General features: G+C 41.0%; 1 protein-coding gene across 1 annotated transcript in view; it reads left to right on the plus strand.

Moving 5' to 3' along the window:
- kiaa1109 (KIAA1109 ortholog) overlaps positions 1-16,268 on the plus strand; it is a 433,631-nt gene that overhangs the window by 401,995 nt on the left and 15,368 nt on the right. Inside the window, exons 80-85 of the mRNA XM_048608993.1 lie at positions 4,139-4,396; positions 6,380-6,533; positions 11,378-11,535; positions 13,123-13,315; positions 14,052-14,269; positions 14,366-14,617. Coding sequence (XP_048464950.1) covers positions 4,139-4,396; positions 6,380-6,533; positions 11,378-11,535; positions 13,123-13,315; positions 14,052-14,269; positions 14,366-14,617 — 1,233 coding nt within the window. The remainder of the gene's footprint in view (positions 1-4,138; positions 4,397-6,379; positions 6,534-11,377; positions 11,536-13,122; positions 13,316-14,051; positions 14,270-14,365; positions 14,618-16,268) is intronic.

The raw sequence follows: 16,268 nt of genomic DNA on the forward strand, positions 1-16,268 counted from the left end.
GGTGAATCTCTGCTAGATCTGGGAGGATTGTTTGGGGCCTTGGATGAAGGTGAGGGGGGAGGTGTAGGGGCAGGTGTTGCACCTCTTGCGGTTGCAGGGAAAGTTACCGAGTATGGTGGAGAGGCTGGTGGGGAGTGTAGAGTTGACGAGGGAGTTGTGGAGTGAACGGTCCCCGCAGAAAGCGGACAGGGGTGGGGAAAGAAATTATTTTGGTGGTAGCATCTGATTGCAGGTGGCAGAATTCGGAGGATGATGCGTTGGATTCAAAGGTTGATGGAGTGGCACGTGAAGACGAAGGGAACTCTATCCTTATTGTTGTTGGGGAGTAGGAGTGTTTGAAGGCAGAAGTGTGGGAAATGGAGAGATGCAGTTTTGGGCTTCCTTAATTACAGAGGAGGGGAAATTCTGGTCCTAAAGTAGGGGGATATCTGGGATGTCCTGAAGTAAAACTCCTCATCCTGGGAGCAGATGTGGCAGAGGTGGAGGAATTGAGAGTATGGGATAGCATTTTTCAAGAGAGTAGGTGAGAGGAGGTGTAGTTGTGGGAGTCAGTGGGTTCGAAATGGATGTCAGTGGTGAGTCGGTTTCTGGAGGTGGAGATGGAGAGGTCCAGGAAGGGGAGGGTGGTGTCAGAAATAGTCCAGGTGAGTTTGAGCACGCGGTGGAAGGTATTGGCGAAGTTGGTGAATTGCTCGAGCTCCTCCAAGGCAACACCAATGCAGTCATCAATATAGCGGAGAAAGAGGTGAGGAATGGTGCTGTTGTAGCTGCTGAAGAAGGACTGCTCCACGGATCCTACAAAGACTCAGGCATACCTCAGGCTCTTGCAGGTGCCCATGGCCAGCCCTTTGGTTTTTTAGGAAGTGGGAGGAATCAAAGGAAAAATTGTGGAGGGTGAGGACCAGTTCTCTGCATTTGGCTAAGGAACTCACTACCAACATTCATGACACAACCCACACCTTCCATCTTTTCCAAAATTTTCAATTCCCCAGCCCCCAACACCTCATCTTCACCACGGATGTACAGTCCCTTTACACCTGTATCCCCACACGGAGGACCTAAAAGCCCTCCACTTCCTCCTCTCCCATAGGCCCAACCAATCCCCCTCCACTGACACTATCATTCACTTGGCAGAACTGGTCCTCGCCCTCAACAATTTTTCCTTTGGTTTGTAGGAAGTGGGAGGAATCAAAGGGGTGACAGTGGGCACCTGCATGGCCACGTGCTATGCCTGCCTCTTTGTAGGATTGGCGGAACAGTCCCTCTTTAACAACTACACCAGCACCATCCTCACCTCTTTCTCCGCTATATTGATGACTGCATTGGTGCTGCCTTGTGTTCCTGCGAAGAGCTCGAGCAGTTCATCAACTTCGTCAATACCTTCCACCCTGCCCTCAAATTCACCTGGACTATTTCTGACACCTCCGTCCCCTCCCTGGATCTCTCTGTCTTCATCGCCGGAAACTGACTCACTACTGACATCCATTTCAAACCCACTGACTCCCACAACTACACCTCCTCTCACCTACCCTCCTGAAAAATGCTATCCCATACTCTCAATTCCTCCACCTCTGCCACATCTGCTCCCAGAATGAGGAGTTTTACTCCAGGACATCCAGATATCCCCTACTTTAGGACCAGAATTTCCCCTCCTCTGCAATTAAGGATCCCAAAACTGCATCTCTCCATTTCCCACACTTCTGCCCTCAAATCCCCTACCCCCGAAACAATAAGGGTAGAGTCCCCTTGGTCCTCAGGTACCACCCCTCCAACCTCTGAATCCAACGCATCATCCTCTGACATGTCTTCCATCGGCAATCAGATGCCACCACGAAAAAAAATTTCCTTCCCTACCCGTGTCTGCTCTCTGCAGGGACCATTCATTCCACGACTCCCTCGTTGGCTCTACACTCCCCACCAACTTCTCCACCACACTCTCAGTACCTTTCCCTGCAACCGCAAGAGGTGCAACACCTGCCCCCGAACCTTCCCTCTCACCTCTGTCCAAGGCCCAAACAATCCTTCCAGATCCATCAGAGATTCACCTGCACTTCACCCAAACTTATGTATTGCATCCCAATCCCGATGTGGTCTCCTCTATATCGAGGAGACCAAACGCAGATTTGGGGACTGGTTCGCAGAACATCTGCTCTCTGCACGCACCAACCAACATGATCTTCTGGTTGCCATCCATTTTAATTAAACCTCCTACTCCCCTGGTGACATGTCCATCCTTGGCCTCCTCTACTGTCAGAGTGAGGCCAAGCATAAACTGGGGGAACAACGCCTGATATTTCACCTTGGGAACTTACAGCCGAATGATCTCAGTACTGACTTCACCAGCTTCAAAATCCCTCCACCCTTCGCCTTATCCCATGTCCATCCCTCCGCCTTCTCCTTGCCTCTGTAACCTGACCTCACCTATCCGCTCCACCGTTCCACTGACCAATCACAATAATCCCCTACCTGCATCCACCTATCATCATCCCACCTACCCTTCCCCCACCCCCACCCCCCTTGCTCTATTCACATCCAAGTGCAATACATATCATTTTCATAGGAGTGGGGGAAATTGGGAAGGATTCTTATTTACTTATCTGTGGTTCATGGAGGTAACTGCATATATACAGATGCAGATACCTCAGGCTGATCTGAATTTTGCTTGTAGAATGTCCAAAACATGACTTATGTACTTCGAAACTGGAAGGAAAAGGTCTACAACTGCTGCATCCCTTTGGAAAGGTAGGATACCATGTTACAAGTTGTCCCTGGGAGGTCAACTGCCCTTTGGGAGAGACAAGCTGCTCTTTAGGATTTTTAAAGTAGGTATGAGTGTATGTAAGAAATTCATAAACCCCTAGGAATCGTCAAGGTCTATGGAACTTTCAAGCTAATTGAAACTGTCAACTGAACCATCGAAGAGACTCATGAAGGCAACTAAAACTCCTGCCCTTCAAATGTTGGGAAAACAGTCTGCAGCTTTTAAAAAAAATGTTTGCTGTTTTATTCTGTTGATTAATCCTCAAGGTTATATGTCACAGGTTTGGTCCTGCAAGACTGATTTCATAATCTATAATTACCACAGAAGGTTGTTTGGTTCACTGTTTGATTAATAGTTCCAAATAGTTATAAACACTTTGAAGTGTAACCATCAATGTCAATGCTAGTTTTTATAAGGAATTAAAAGGAGTCAAATGTAGTGACTTTTTTTTTAAATTGATGTGATTTTTAAAAAAATAAATTCATTAATACTCAATTAAGATCTTTATTTAATCTCGGCATCAGTGCCGAAATCTGCCCACAATGAATATTGGGTGAGTGGTCATGTTAGGTGTTAGGGAAAAGGGAAGTGGAAGATTAGCAAGTGCATATGGTTTAATATGAGTTGGAACTAAGTTGGCATAGAGGCTATAAAGGGCCATGGGTAGAGGGACATAGCTTGGCTTGGAGGCTATTGGGACCATGGGTGGTGGGTGGCATGGTAGCTGACTGGTTAGCACTGCTGCTTCACAGTGCCAGAGACCCAGGTTTGATTCCAGCCTTGGACTACTGTGTGGAGTTTGGACATTCTCCCTGTGTTTATGTGAGTTTATTCTGGGTGCTCCCAAAGATGTACAGGTTAGGTGGATTGGCCATGCTAAATTGTCCAGTAGTGTCCAGAGTTGTGCAGGCCAGGTGGGCTAGCTATGGTAAACGTGGGATTACAGGGGTTGGGTAAGGGGCTATGTCAGGGTGGATGCTCTTTGGAGGGTCATTGCAGACTTGATAGGCTGAATGGCCTCTTTATGCACTGTAGGCATTCTGTGATTATAAGGCAGTGTCTGGGTGGGGCTGAGGGCTGGAGGCCCTTTTAATTATTTTGACGCAGCGCTGGTGCAGCGAGGCAGTCCTTTTGCCAGATTGCCACTGCAGTCATTCAGTGGTTGCCTGCCATGATTCCAATAACAGCCATCCTCCCTAAAAAAAACTAAAGTTCGGAGTTCTGGGATACTTAATTCCAGCGTTGGGCTTGTAAGCCCAGGAATTGTACCAACTCTGCATTTTATACTTAGGGACAAAAATTCAAACCATGAATTATAAACTTGCAATTAAGCTTTCTACTTTTTTTAATGTTGGAATTTTAAAATAAATTTTACAGTTTCCGGACCTGTGACTCCAGATTCCATTGAAAATCAGCAGCTTTCACCTGAATCAACACGCAAGGCTTATTGGCGTACCTGGGAGCAATCAGCACAGTCTTCTAATTATTCACACCCAGCTCAGGCACCAAATGTCTTCAACGACATGACTTCAGCAACATCTAATAGTACATCGCCAGCTGGCCTGATTCATAGTGTGAAATCCCCTTCAGCTGTCCGATCTAGAACAATTTCAGACTCATCTGCTCCAAGAAGAGGTACAAACAAGAAATATTATTGACACTAAGATTTGTAATTAATTGATATTAAATGCTGTGACCTTATGTTATATAACTGTATTGCAAAACTGTAGTTACTTGTACATATGGCAAATTTAGCATATATATTATGAAGCAAACCTGCAAACAAAATTTGCATCGATGGGAAACCATGCTGCTTGTGTGATATGGAGGTAGGTATAGTATTATGCTTCGCCTGTTAAATAGTATATTTTAAAGTAAGAATATAAATAATCAACACGAGTAAAACAATTTTCTATAGTACATCTTGTATTAAATGATCAAATGGTACATTGCATTTGTCTGCCACAGTACTTAGTTTATTCATTGGTTCAGATAAGCACTTTCTATCTGTTTTCTGAACTCCAGATCAACAAAGATCCCATTGAAAAGTAATTTGCAAAACTGCAATTTTAACCAATTCGATTACTGAATTGTATTTTTCCCCCGCCAGAAGAGGTTTCTTAGTTTATACTTAACTGTTGCATTCACTTTAACTTTGACATCATGGAAGACTAGTTCTTATCACCACATAGATGTGCCTTAGGAGCAGAAGAAGCACGAAAAGGAGGAAGAGCAGGCGAGGCATGGACCACACAGTGTCCAGAGCTGCTAAAATTTTCAGAAAGCACTTAACGTAAACCATCCTCAATACGTCATGTCCCAAAATTCTTATCACACTCCTGACTTACCACCATCTTAAATAATTGAGTTGCCTTTTTGCAAACATTTAGTGCCTATCTCATGTGCTTGTTTATGTATTTAAGTGTTGTTTTGAAGTACCTGATTCCAATGCTACAGCTTTGGAAGTTGGAAGGCTACCGAGTTTCAATCAAGGACATATTAGGTGGGATGTCTTTATGCTTTAGACTGATGCATCATGGCATGTACCAGAGCAATCTAGATAGGTGTTAATGTGGTATGAACAAAAGCACTGTGGAAATTGCAGTGGGAAATAACGCAATCATGCTGTCAACCTGAAAGAGAACAGCAAATGTTTCAGAGATAGTAGGAACTGCAGATGCTGGAGAATCTGAGAATAACAAGGTGTAGAGCTGGATGAACACAGCAGGCCAAGCAGCATCAGAGGAGCAGTCATCCGTGGGTGCTCCGACAGTGGCCACATGGCCAATGGCGACGGGCACATTGTGGGGAAGGTCCTGGGTAGGGTTGTGGATTTGGGAGGTGGAGGAAGCCCATTTTCTGAAGAAGGGTCTAGGCCCGAAACGTCAGCCTTCCTGCTCCTCTGATGCTGCTTGGCCTGCTGTGTTCATCCAACTCTACACCTTGTTATATCAGAGAACAGCCCACAGAGACAATATCAAGCATATCCTGGCAATACTCTTCAATGTCCATGTTCTTCTGTGTGAGAATAGATTGTTTAAGTGGTGTTGCTGTAGGATCCCTCTCAACTGTGTTCTCTCAAACCAATCTGAGAGCTATTTGAGTTTCTGTGGGAGGTTTGAAAGCTCTCAGGATAAGTTCAGTAGCAGGTGGGCACCTCTCTTTCAAATGGTGGAGCTGACAACTCAATCCGCATTGGACAAAATAAATTCTAGTTTCAGCAAATCCAGATTACAAACTGAAGATTTATTCTTCCATGCTTTATGACATCGTACACAAATTCATTGGCATTGATCTTACTGGTATTCCTTTCAACCATGTCACAATTGCCCATCACTACTGTCAGTTTGCCAGAGCCCCAATACTGTTGCCCCTCACTATCCATAAAGGCACAGACAAAATATGAGTATGGGTGGTACAAACAGAAGCAGGAACAGTAATGATGGTGCACTAGATAAAGCTGGACTTGTTTTAATTCTGTATTTAATTCTAAACCAGAATGAACAACAAACTCATTTGTTTCCATGTTCCACTTAAAGGAATAAAGTAAATATATTGCATGTTTTCATTATCCTTTATCCTTCTGTTAATTATGCAGTATTCTCCTGTTGTTGATAGATTCCATTACTAAACTCAGTACGCCATCATTCAGTAAGAATGGAAAGACAGCAAACCAACAAACAGCACCCTGGGAGACATTGGTTGTTTTTGCAATTAACCTGAAGCAGCTAAACGTTCAAATGAATATGAGTAATGTCATGGGGAATACCACGTAAGTTGCAGGATTGTACACTATGCTTACAATTCTTGTATCGTTTTTCTAGGGAAGTCTGTATTGTAAATCTACAGTAAATTTTACTCTACAACAATGAATATTTGAGAATGAGTCAAATACATGTCATAAACACTAAAATAAAGCAAAGAACCACAGATGCTGAAGATTTGACAAGAAAACAAAAATTGTTAGAGAAACTCAGCAGGCCAGGCAGCATCAGTGGAGAGATAGCAGAGTTAATGTACTGAGTCCAGTGACCCTTCTTCAGAACTGGGCAGACAAAGGAATAGTTGATAATAAGCCAGGGATGGAGAAAAACAGATAACGGGGACCGTGAGTAGATGAAAATAGGTCGGCTGTGCTGAAAGCAGCCCATGTCGTCGACGGCTTGGGGTGTGGGGGTCGGTCAAGGACGTGGAAAGAGGTGTTCAGATCTGAAATTATTAAACTCAACAGTGAGTCCTGACAGTTGCAGGGTCCCCAATCTGAAAACAAGATGCTGCTCTTCCAACTTGTACTGAGCCTCACTGGAGCACTGCAGCACGCCTGAGACAAAAATGTTTGCTGGAGAACAAACATTTGGGTCTGTTGAAGTGGCAGGCAACTGGAAGTTCAGGGTTATTTTTAGGTAGGTATTCTGCAAAGGACAGAAGGTAGGTATTCTGCAAAGTGGTCTCCCCAGCACAGAGGAGACCACATTGTGAGCAACAAATGCAGTAGACTAGATTGAGTGAAGTGCAATTAAACTGCTGCTTCACCAGGAAGGTGTATCTGACACCTTGGACAGTGAGGAGAGGGGAAGTAAACGGGCTGATGAAAGGTCACGGGACTCAATATTAATTCTGCTTTCTCCCTGCAGATACTGCCAGAGCCACTAAGTTTCTCCAGCAATGTCTATTTTTTGTTCCACTTGTGCAGAAGTAAAAATTTTAATTTTAAAGTTTACAGACTTGCTGTTTTAAATACTTACTTCTTTATAAGCTATACATTAAATTTTAGTTTACCAAGCAATCACAGTTTCAAACCAATTTGTTGAGTTTTCATTTTCTGGCACAATCTCAGGATATTGTACTGCTTTCTGACACATTGCTGTTGGCTTACTATGAATTCAGTCACAAAATTGGTTTAGACCAAAAAGTCCATAAGCCCGTTTTATCCATAACATATGGATTAACGCATTGCTAGCATTTATTATGGAACTGGTCTTAGACAAACCTCTAGCATCCTATTTTACATCTATAATCTAAATACTTCTCGACATCATTCCAAAACTCGAATTTAGCAGATTAAACATGTGCTTCTTGCTTCGTTCAGAGGTCACATTACACAGGTTATAGTCCAACAGATTTGTTTGAAATCACAAGCTTTCAAAGTGCTGTCTCTTCATCAGGTGAAGTGTAGAGAGGCACGTAGGCACAGAATTTACAGCAGATAGATCATAAGATCATACTAATGGTATGAGTAGAATGTTGACAGGTTGAATAATAAGTCTCTGCAGGTGCTGTAAAGTGTCAATAACTGAATAACAAGTGAAGGAATTACCTAAAATGCAATTAATTGAGGCAGTGATAATCGACAAAAAGATAACAATGCGGTGGTGCTGGAGACGAAACCTTTGGCTGGAATAACATGATAGGTATAAGAGTTGCATGCCAAAAGTCTAACCAAGTAACAAGTAATCCAAAACTGTACAAACTAATTACAGTAGAGAGATCATGACAAGTTGTCAAGGTGATGGTGTCAAAACAGTACAGTAAAGAAGATTTTACAGATGCAGAACCGTATGGTTCACGCAACATGAACCCAACCCAAGATCGTAGTTGAGGCCATCTTCGTGGGTGTGGAACTTGGCTATCGGTTTCTGCTCGGCGATTCTGCATTATTGTGAATCTCAAAGGCCGCCTTGAAAGACGCTTACCCAAAGATCAGAAGTTGAATGTCCTTGACTGCTGAAGTGTTCCCCGACTGGGAGGAAACATTCCTGTCTGACGATTGTTTTGTGATGTCCATTCATCCGTTGTCATAGCATCTGCATTCTCTTGCCAATATACCATGCCTTGGGGCGTTCTTACCTGCAGCATATGAGGAAGGTGACATTGGCAGAGTCACGTGAATATCTGCTGTATACATGTGGGTGGTGTTCCTGCGTGTGATGGTAGTATCTATGTCGATGATCTGGCGTATCTTGCAGAGGTTGCTGTGGCACGATTGAGAGGTGTTGTGGTCAATGTTGTCCTGAAGTTCCGTACTCATGAAGACGGCTTCAACTGTGATCTTGGGTTCATGTCACTCTACATGTAACCCCACCATACTGTTGTGTATCTATAAAATCTTCGTTACTGTTCTGTTTTGACACCATCACCTTGATAACCGGTTATGATCTCTCTACCTTAATTAGTTTGTACAGTTTTGGATTACTCGTTACTTTGGTTAGACCCTTGGCATGTGACTCTTGTATCTAACATGCTATTCCAGTTATTTGGTTCATCTCCAGCATCACTTTATTTTTAATTTTTTGTAATTATCTCTCTGCCTCAATTAATTGCATTATAGGTTATCCCTTCGCTTGTTATTCAGCTGTTGACACTTAACCCACACTATCTGACACTTTTTATCACCTGCAGTGACTTATTATTCAACCTGTCAACACTCACTCACATCATTAGTATGATCTTTTGATCTCTCTGCTGTAAAATTCTGTGCCTATGTGTCTGCCTACATTTCACCCGATAAAGAGGCAGCGCTCCGAAAGTTTGTGATTTCAAATATACCTGTTGGACTATGTCCTGGTGTAATGTGACTTCTGAGATAACAAGGTGTAGAGCTGGATGAACACAGCAGGCCAAGCAGCATCAGAGGAACAGGAAAGCTGACATTTCGGGTCTGGACCCTTCTTCAGAAATGGGGCAGGGGCAGGGGAAGGGGATTCTGAAATAAATAGAGAGAGGGGGAGGCAGATGGAAGATGGATAAACGAGCAGATAGGTGGAGAAGAGACGGACAGGTCAAGGAGGCGGGGATGGAGCCAGTAAAGGTGAGTGTAGGTGGTAGAGTTAGAGTGGTGGTTGGTCAGTCAAGGGAAGATGGACAGGTCAAGGAGGCGGGGATGAGGCTGGTAGGTAGGAGGTGGGGGTGGGGGTTGAGGTGGGAGGAGTGGATAGGTGGGAGGAAGGACGGAACGAGCTGGGCTGGTTTTGGGATGCAGTCGGGGGTGGGGAGATTTTGAAGCTTGTGAAGTCCACATTGATATCATTGGGCTGCAGGGATCCCAAGTGAAAAATGAGGTGCTGTTCCTGCAACTTTCGGGTGGCATCGTTGTGGCACTGGAGGAGGCCCAGGATGGACATGTTGCCCAAGGAGTGCGAGGGGGAGTTGTAGTGGTTCGCAACTGGGAGGTGCAGTCGTTTGTCGCAAACCGAGCGTAGGTGTTCCACAAAGCAGTCTCCGAGCCTCCGCTTGGTTTCCCTGATGTAGAGGAGGCCACATCGGGAACAGCGGATACAGTATACCACGTTAGCAGATGTGGTGAACATCTGTTTGATGGGGAACGTTTTCTTGGGGGCCTTGGATGGGGGTGAGGGGGGAGGTGTAGGGGCAGGTGTCGCACTTCCTGCAGTTGCAGGGAAAAGTGCCGGGGGTGGTGGGGCTGGTGGGGAGTGTGGAGTGGACAAGGGAGTCACGACGTTGTCCTATCCAGTCGAACACCGGCACCTCCACATGTTGTCTTGTTGGTCTAGTATATCTGCAAGTCTTCTCTCAGCTTGCCACCTCCCTCTCTAAAATCCTTCTGAAAATTCACCTCCTTCACTTTTTGACTTTTTGTCATCTTTCATCATATATTTACACCTTTGGCTCAGCATTTTTTTTGTTTCACTACACCACTGTGGACTGCTGTGAGACATTATGTTTGTATTAAGGACCTCTATGAATACAAATGAGTGTGATTTTGAATTTTTCCCAGTAAATATTTTATAAGATGCAATCTGAAACTTTTTTGTATATAAATGAATTGAGTCTTTTTTTTGTTTGCTCAAATTTCAAGTCTGGCGTCAATAACTTCAGACATTTAGTTGTGTTGATTGCTATCTGAGCATTTCACTTTATATGTTAATTGACTCGCTCCTTTCCTTGAAATCTGCTTTGTGGAAAACTCTACAGGAAAAGCCATTGCATTTATCCCTATAGTGTGAAAGTTTGTAAGCACTAGTAGGATGAAAGAATGACTCTCCTATCCTAATATCTTAATAGCAATGTCTCACAGTAATGCACGCATTCCAAAAATTGCCTGCTGCTTATGACTTTTTAAACCTGTCCAAATCCACTTCATTTTAAAATCCAGAACTTAAATGGATTTAGGAATAAAAGCTTATATTTATGTAAAATTCACAGGGGGGAAAAAAAAACCCAAAACACAACTAGAACCATATTCCGTGTCACCATGTCTGACCTAACAACACTGTATAGCTTTAGCATCAGCATTGGAAATTTGAACTGACTTATTCCGAAAAAAATGAGCTAGCATTTTTTGAATTTGTTTATTATTATCATGTGGTATGGTTATACTGCAAAGAAGATCCTTCTGTTATAGTACAATCATTTTCAATAAAAGAAAATAGGATGAAACTGGTTATCACTTGGGGTCAAAAATCTTAGAGGTCCTTTTAGTAGCTTCTTGTTAACACTGTACATTTTAACACTTTATTGCAACAATTTTCTAAAAAAGCTATACTTTGATAGTTGCACTGAACTGTTTCAATGCAATGTAATTTACATAAATATCTCATTCTTAGTGCAGCGCATATATTTCCTATCATTTACTATTACTGCTTTATTCTGTTTTAGGTGGACAACTAGTGGATTAAAAAGCCAGGGGCGATTATCAGTGGGGAGCAATAGAGACCGAGAAATATCAATGTCTGTTGGTCTGGGAAGATCTCAACTTGATTCCAAGGGAGGAGTGGTTGGTGGTACTATAGATGTAAACACATTGGAGATGGTTTGTAAGTTTCACAACATAAATAACTTGCAATTGCCTAGAATAATCCATGAACATTTTTAATCATTCTGGTGCATCCTTCTAAACCAGTAGTCTCAGTGGGCCAAAATTTGCTGTGCAGGGCATCAGACAACATCTACTGTTATATGTGCCCCTACACTCTTCAGATGAAAATACTTCGACCATTTTGAAAGTGTGAGTTGGCATACACAGATCTTGGATCTGAGTGAACAGAGTAACCAACAGGATCAGCTCTTCATCAGTGAGAATCAAGAATTGGGAAATAGCACAGTAGATAACTGAGGGGAAATTATTGTCAAATCGTGCAAAATGAAAAGTAAAGATTGAGAGAGTAAAACCATCATAAAGGAAAAGTAAAAATAAAAACTAAATCAATAATTTGATATCTTTTAAATCGTAAAAACATCAAAACACTTGAGTAATAAGGCTATATAATTATGAGTTTTTACTTCTCATTAACAGAGAAGTTAATTGCCATTTAAATGTGTTAGATGTGATTAGCCCTAAATTTCCATAGGTGTAGTTCATACCTACTACACAAATACAGAAACTCATAATATTCAACGAAAGTGGTGTCAAGGCAGAAAATGGAATAAAATTATCATAAAGCTTATAGTGGAGCAAGGCAACTCCATCAGTGACTTTTGGATGTATGTTTTCCATTGCCTGAAATTGTTGTACAATTAATGCAAAAGTATCAGCAAGTTGTAACTCTCTAACCTATTTTGACAGCAAATTTTGGCCCCATTTAACTTTGTTTTTTTTCCCCCCACTCCCCTCACCCAGTCCTCAAATACAAATAATGAGTTATTTATTTGGTAAACCAGTTTTTGCTAGCCGCTCAGAATGCTGCGAATCAAACTATTGATGCAAGAATATTGTGTTGATTAATGATACGTTAAAAGTAATTGTTACCTAATCTTAAATTTCCTGTTTAAAATCAGGTGCTGCTACAGCTCCACACACATCAAAAGATAACAGACTGGATTAAATTTTTGGCATTTGCATTTTTCACAAGTAGAAAATAGAAGTCTGGTTATATTGAGTTCTTAGCATACCTCAGCAGCCCCTCCCCCAGTATGTGCCGTTTTATTTACATAGCAATGTTATTAGACTTGTGGAACAAAATATCAGTCATAAGCCTTGGCCTGTTCTTTTGAGTTAGAAGTGTTTTTATGCATTGTTAAAATTGAAATTGTCATCTTAAAACAATCATAACAACTTGTGATTATTGGTACCTTTCATATAATAAGTCTTCAAAGGTGTAACCAAGTTGCAAATCACAAAACAAAACTTGGGGAAAAATTATATTTGTAGTTTTTGAGTGATTTTCAAAGCTTCGTGGTAAATACCAGTTTTTAAAACTCAGATTATATTAATTATTCAGCTGTTTAAATTTGGTCTAGAAATTATATATAACATTGTGAAAGGAAGTGTGAAGAGGCAGCAGAAGTAGTAAATTGATGTTTTCTAATGCACTATAACCTTTTATACCTCAAAAGGAATTTGCAATATTGTTGGTACTGATTTCTTGAAATTGATGAAAACTAGCTACTTATTTTGTTTGAAGCTCACATCTCTGAACATCCAAATCAACAACCCAGCCATAAAATCCAGATTACATTGGGCTCTACTGATGCACGAGTTGATTATATGGGATCTAGTATCTTGATGGGAATTTTCAGCAATGCAGATTTGCAATTACAAGATGAATGGAAAGTGAATCTTCATAATACAGTAGACTTAAACATGACAGAAAAAAGGTAAATGAACTTCATTGTTTTGGAGACAATCATACATGCTGTGGTTGTGTATAGGAAGGCTTTTCAACTGTAATTTGGCCCACCATTGAAAATGATTTGAGCTACATTATCGTTCCATTTCATAAACATTATGTTCCTGCATAGAAAGATATTTTCTAATCTCTTTGCATATGCCATGTGCATTACTTATAGATTTTGGGGCAATGGATATTTTAACTGTTGACTAAGCCAATAAGAATGTATAGTTAGCTGGGATGTATGAAGCATCAGGCTTGTTTGTGTGAGTATCCTGTAGACATTTAAGTGCATTCTTGATTTGAAACTTTGCAGACAGACAAAACATATATATGTATGCCACCTGTTTCAACTCAACAAAATTGGTGACAGCTATTCCCCTGTCTTGATTTTTCGGGGCAATATCTTGTTGAATCAATGTCAACCTTCCCTGGTTTGAAATTAAACAAAGTCTGGCAGTTAATTGTCAGTCATCATTTTTGGTACGTTGTCCATGGGAACACTTCTACCAATCAGAGTCCAATTGGCAGGCAAACAACATGTTCACCTCATACTGTATAAATGGTTGGTTTCCTCCTTAAATTGGTATTCTTGCCAATTATCCTGATGAGTGGAAGAAGAAAAGCTTTGATAAAAAGCTTTCTTTAGGCAATAATTAACACATAGTATTATAAATATTTATTCATTTTGTGTGTATTTATTTGTTCTTATTTCTGTCTAGTGAAGTCTTTGTTCATGGAGATCTACAATGGGACATCTTCCAGGTCATGATCTCACGATCAACAACACCAGACCTAATTAAAATTGGAATGAAATTGCAGGAATTTTTCACTCAACAATTTGATACCAGCAAAAGAGTCCTTTCTACCTGGGGACCTGTCCAGTACCTACCTCCAAAAACACCAGTAATAAATGTGGAGAGGAGTTCCAGTGAACATTGTGAGAATTACTAACTTAATTTTCTTATTTATAAATGTAAAAATATGAACAATGGTTAAGCTTGTAGCTGTACTTAATGTTTCCATACTGTTGCAGTGCTAGATGCAGCACATCATCGGCATTGGCCAGAAGTGCTGAAAGTGATTGCTGGATGTCAGATCTCCCTATTCCAAATGCCTTTGCCTGAAGATGCCGTACAGCTAGGTGGATCAATGAGTTTGCATGGAAATCATATGACTCTGGCGTGCTTCCATGGGCCAAATTTCCGTTCGAAATCTTGGGCATTATTTCACCTTGAGGAGCCCAACATTGCTTTTTGGACCGAAGCTCAGAAAATCTGGGAAGACGGTAAATGATAAATAACTTTGGGTCGGGAACGCATACGTTTTGTAACGTTTGTAAGAAGTATTTTCATGTGTTATTATTATAATGTTTCAGATCTATGCATGCATTTTAATCTGCAGTTATATTGGCATTTTCATATTAAAGCAAAATAGATTTAGATGATGGTTGACACACAAGTTGAACAGTCAGCTCACAATCTAACTCATGAGTACACTAAAGAAGTAATGTAAGTCCCTACCCAAAAAAGAACAATTTATAATTTGAGTCTAATTCTATCAGTTGTGAAGTTGAGTTTGAAAAATGTTTTGCTGACAGGTTATCTGTTATTTCCTTGTAAAATTCGTATTGAATCCTTTAACACTATGGAACAGCCATTGATTCCACTTTATCACCTAAACGGAAGTATATCTTCGAGGGAAGCAGATCTTTTGCATGGACAGAGGTAACCTTGCAGTGTGTAAGATACAGGAACAGCTGGAGAGTTAGCTGGAACGCAAAGTTAACCTTTCGAAACACTAACTTGCTTTCTTCCCACAAATGCTGCCAGATCTGCTGAGTTTCATCAGCAATTTTTGTTTTTGACCCAAAACTGGGAGCTATACTGTAGTTGAAATGTAGTTTAGATGTAGTTTAGATTGCCATTTGATTGTGATCACATGATGGGGTGAATATAACTATATATAATTTATTACTATAGTATCAGATGTGGCTTATTATCATCCGGAAGTATATTGAAAGAAACACGATAAATTGATTGGGGCTAGAATTTCTGTTATGAGCATAATTGGACAATTGCAATTAAAATGTCCTTGCAATTATGCTGGTTAGGTTACAGTTCAAGTTCATAACTTTTGTATAACCATACATTTACATTCTTAAAGAAGCAGGTACTTGAGCGGCTTAATGGAAAGTAATCAAGAAAATTGATTCATACATCAGTTTTAAAAGATTGTGGAAAAAGCAAACACAAGTATTTTAGATGTAACACCCATTTAAAATTTCCAAACCTTTGCACCAAGTTGGGCGATTATTCCCACAAAGCGGAAATGCTATTGGTCTGAAGTATCCCTGTGTATTTTGAAGAGAATTGTGTAGTACCACCTTATTACACGAATGTCAAAATGGCAAAAGTTTATTATACTGTATTGCTAAATTTTCATGATGAGAGTACAATTATTTTAATATCACAAATGTTAGTCCAGATTTTTCAATGCCTGGTAGTCATTACTTTCTACCCAAGTGGCAAACCTATCCGCCCACCCATCTACTACCATACTGTCCAAGCACCAAAGCCCACAGTTTTCTTATGTACTTACTGTGTAAGAGCAGCTGTCAAAGTTGCTGTCTGTCATACTGGACCTTTAAATTTCAGAACATGGCAGCAGACTGCCGTGAAAATGGTTTGCAATATGAGACAACAATCAGAATGGAAGTTTAGCTCTGCATTTCTAGAGGAGCCCTAATGGGAATCTCCTGTCAGAAATGTGATGTACTCTTCTTTCACAAAAGAAAGGTGCCAAATGGCAATCTTGTGAGCTTGCTAGTCCTCAGAATCCAGTCCATTGTTTCCACTGTTAGGATTTTTCCTTAATGTGTGAAAATTGGTTTCTTCAATCTTTCACTGCCCATTGAATGATTTTTGCAAGTATTACTA

This window comes from Rhincodon typus, chromosome 1 (genome assembly GCF_021869965.1).
Source record: "Rhincodon typus isolate 14 chromosome 1, sRhiTyp1.1, whole genome shotgun sequence".
NCBI lineage: Eukaryota > Metazoa > Chordata > Chondrichthyes > Orectolobiformes > Rhincodontidae > Rhincodon > Rhincodon typus.